Consider the following 2,824-nt stretch of genomic DNA (forward strand, 5'->3'; position numbering starts at 1 on the left):
GATTAGGCAGCCATCTGTTCAAAGCTTACCTCGAGGAGCACCGGAAGAACTTCTGCACGGCGTAATAGAGTCCGCAGATGGGCACGGCGACCACCAGGAAGGCGGGCGTCACGACAGCGTTCACCACGACCGCTGACGTCACCAGCAGCACGAAGAAGAGCAGGTGCGTCACCGAGCGGGCCAGCTCCTGGGGTCGCAGAGACGGACATGGGGGTGATTCGGACTTTAATTCGCTGTCATTCTACGATGACACTTTTCATTCAACTTTTTAGGAATCATTTTAGCAAATCAATTGTGGTAGACAGCTAATATTGATATCATAGGACTAGGGATTTGTAAAGTAATTGACAGTATGTACAAAGTTCACCAGCTTGAACAGAGGCAATTGGTGGCTAGCATACCCTTATTTATTTAATGTTGTGGAATCTGGGTCAGGGTATATCTGACCCACCTCGTGTCACTTACTGTCTCTCAGGAAAAGTAGATGGGAGTAATAAATATCTCAAACTCTAACGGCAAACAGCCTTCCCTCTTGAAAGAAGGATATCATATTCAAACAAACAGCATTCTTTTTGGATAGAACATTACGAATTACACCCCGTAGACATTGAGTGCCAGGTCAGCAACTTTGACACGAACAGCTTCGAACAGCTCCCTCTCAGCAAAACAAGGGGGTCAGAATAGGCAATTTCTTCCAGAAACAACTAGAATGCTTAATTCTCGAAATTCAAAGTCAAGATTTGCTTGTCTGAACCATTACTTATAAATATATGTACGACTTGTTTTTTCAAGTTTACGTTATTCATTTATCATTGCTGTTCACTCTATATTTTACTTTTTTTCTTAATTCTTTTTGGTTTCCCCCGAAAGTCTGACATTTCTATTACTTCGTTAAGTCTATAGTTGTATACATATCAGATCCATAAGAATTCCTGTTGTTGTCTTTTTGAAGCCAAAAATATCATTGTATTATACTCAGGGAAGAATTTAAGTAACGAACGACTGATGTTATTTTACAAAAGAACAATCCTTCTATTCTTCATAACTTACCAAATAAGCTACATTTGTACATGATGACACCCTAATCCAGTGTGACCCTATGCCCCTCTGGTGACCCTGACCTTATCGATCATTGCAGTGTCCGTGGTGAACCGGTTCATGATCCTGCCAGCGGGGGTGGTATCGAAGAACCGCACGGCGCACTTGACAAGGTTCTGGAGCATGTCCCGGTGAAGCCTCTGCCGCCCGCGGGCCGCCGCCACCTGGCCCAGGATGTTCGTGGATAGGGACAGGAGCACGGACAAGCCCGAGAGGCCCACGTACACCTTGTAGTAGAAGTGCATCTGCAGGAGGAAACGAGAAGGTTGGCGGTAAGTTTGAAAGAAGCTTTTCCTTTCTTTTATTTGCACACCGGTCTCATGCCCAACTTTGTCTTGTCATCTGCCATTCCCTGTCCCTCTGCGTCTCTTCATATGTTTATCTGGTTCTTGGTTACCCTTTTCTCTTCTCTTCTTCCTCTCCCCTCCTGTTCTCCCTTTCTGCCTCTCTATTCCTCCCACCATTCTTTACCTCTTTTGCTTTCTTTTCCCCCTCCTCCACAATTTCTTCCCCATCTTACAATTCTCTTCCTCTTCTCTATTCCTCCTCATCCCTTCCGTCTTCTTCCCTCTCCATTTTCTCCCTTATTCTTCATTTTCATCCCTGTCTCTCCCACTTCTCTTCCTTTACTCCTTCCTTGTGTCTTCTTCCCCCACCTCCATCCCTTCTACACTTTTCTGCTTCCTCCCTCTCCTTCCTCATTTCTCCTTCTGTTTCTCTGATGTTCCTCCCGCCTCCTTCCATCCCCCCCTTTCGCCTCTCGCTTTCTCATTCCTCCCTCTCTTTCCTCACCGTCTCCTCCACGAAGGCCGTGTATCTGTCACCGACGCTGAGGACCAGTGGATCTACCGGCTTGGCTCGCTCGCCCGGCATGCTCTTCTGGCGCAGGTAGGTCTCGTAAGCGTCCCAGTGGCTCCTCTCCGTCATGTTCCACGCGTTGGCCTCGCCCGACCATTTGCCGAGCCAGATGTCCAGTATCACGGACACGCCTGCGGAGGAGAGGGGGGGGGGAACGTCTTTCTGTTTTGTCTGTGATGTGCCGACCTTACTCTACTGGAAAGAGGAATAAAGAGGTAGAGAAAATGAGGATTATGAAGAAGGAGAGGAAGATGAAGAAGAAGTAAATTGAGAAAAGAACGGGTAGGGGGGGATGAAGGAAAAGAAGACAGAAACAGATAGACAAAATGAGTAAGTGGAGAAAAGATATGACGAGGAACATGGAGATAGAGAAAGATAAGCCAGGTTGAGACAGAGATAGGAAGAGAGAGGAGTAAGAGAGAAAAGTAAGTTGGCGGCAGGGGCGAGCGTTACCTTGACCCAGCAGAGCGCAGAAGAGATATCCGAGGCCGAAGGTGAGACCACATGCCCGCAGATACACCACGTAGTTCCATTTGGAGATCCTCCCTCGCTCGCGTTCCTCCTCGGCCACCAGCCGCCCGTCCTCGACGTCATCCTCGAGAGGAACCTCTTCCTCGAGTTCCAGGTCTTCGTCGAGGTCGTCCCCGAGGTTGTTGGAGGAGGAGATGACGCGGCCTAAGTGCCACTTGTCCGAGGGCGACGTGCTCGGCCGCTTCGTTGACCTGCGGATGAAAGTCTGTCTGTTTACAAGTGATAGGTGCCTCGCCTGAAAGTCTGGAATGAAGAGCAAGTGAACAGATCCTGCAAGGAGGACGCCTCACTCGAAAATTAAAGAAGAGAAAGACGGGAAAAAATGTGTGTGTGATGT

At 48.2% G+C, this 2,824-nt stretch overlaps 1 protein-coding gene across 1 annotated transcript in view; it reads right to left on the reverse strand.

Annotated features, from left to right (window-relative positions):
- The window catches only part of LOC119586626 (ATP-binding cassette sub-family C member 9-like), a 47,046-nt gene that overhangs the window by 7,858 nt on the left and 36,364 nt on the right, over positions 1 to 2,824 (reverse strand). The window contains exons 20-23 of the mRNA XM_037935372.1: positions 2,410 to 2,678; positions 1,891 to 2,087; positions 1,122 to 1,343; positions 30 to 187 (exon numbers count right to left, since the gene is read on the reverse strand). Of these exons, the coding sequence (XP_037791300.1) occupies positions 30 to 187; positions 1,122 to 1,343; positions 1,891 to 2,087; positions 2,410 to 2,678 (846 nt within the window). The remainder of the gene's footprint in view (positions 1 to 29; positions 188 to 1,121; positions 1,344 to 1,890; positions 2,088 to 2,409; positions 2,679 to 2,824) is intronic.

Source organism: Penaeus monodon, chromosome 21 (assembly GCF_015228065.2).
Source record: "Penaeus monodon isolate SGIC_2016 chromosome 21, NSTDA_Pmon_1, whole genome shotgun sequence".
Lineage (NCBI taxonomy): Eukaryota > Metazoa > Arthropoda > Malacostraca > Decapoda > Penaeidae > Penaeus > Penaeus monodon.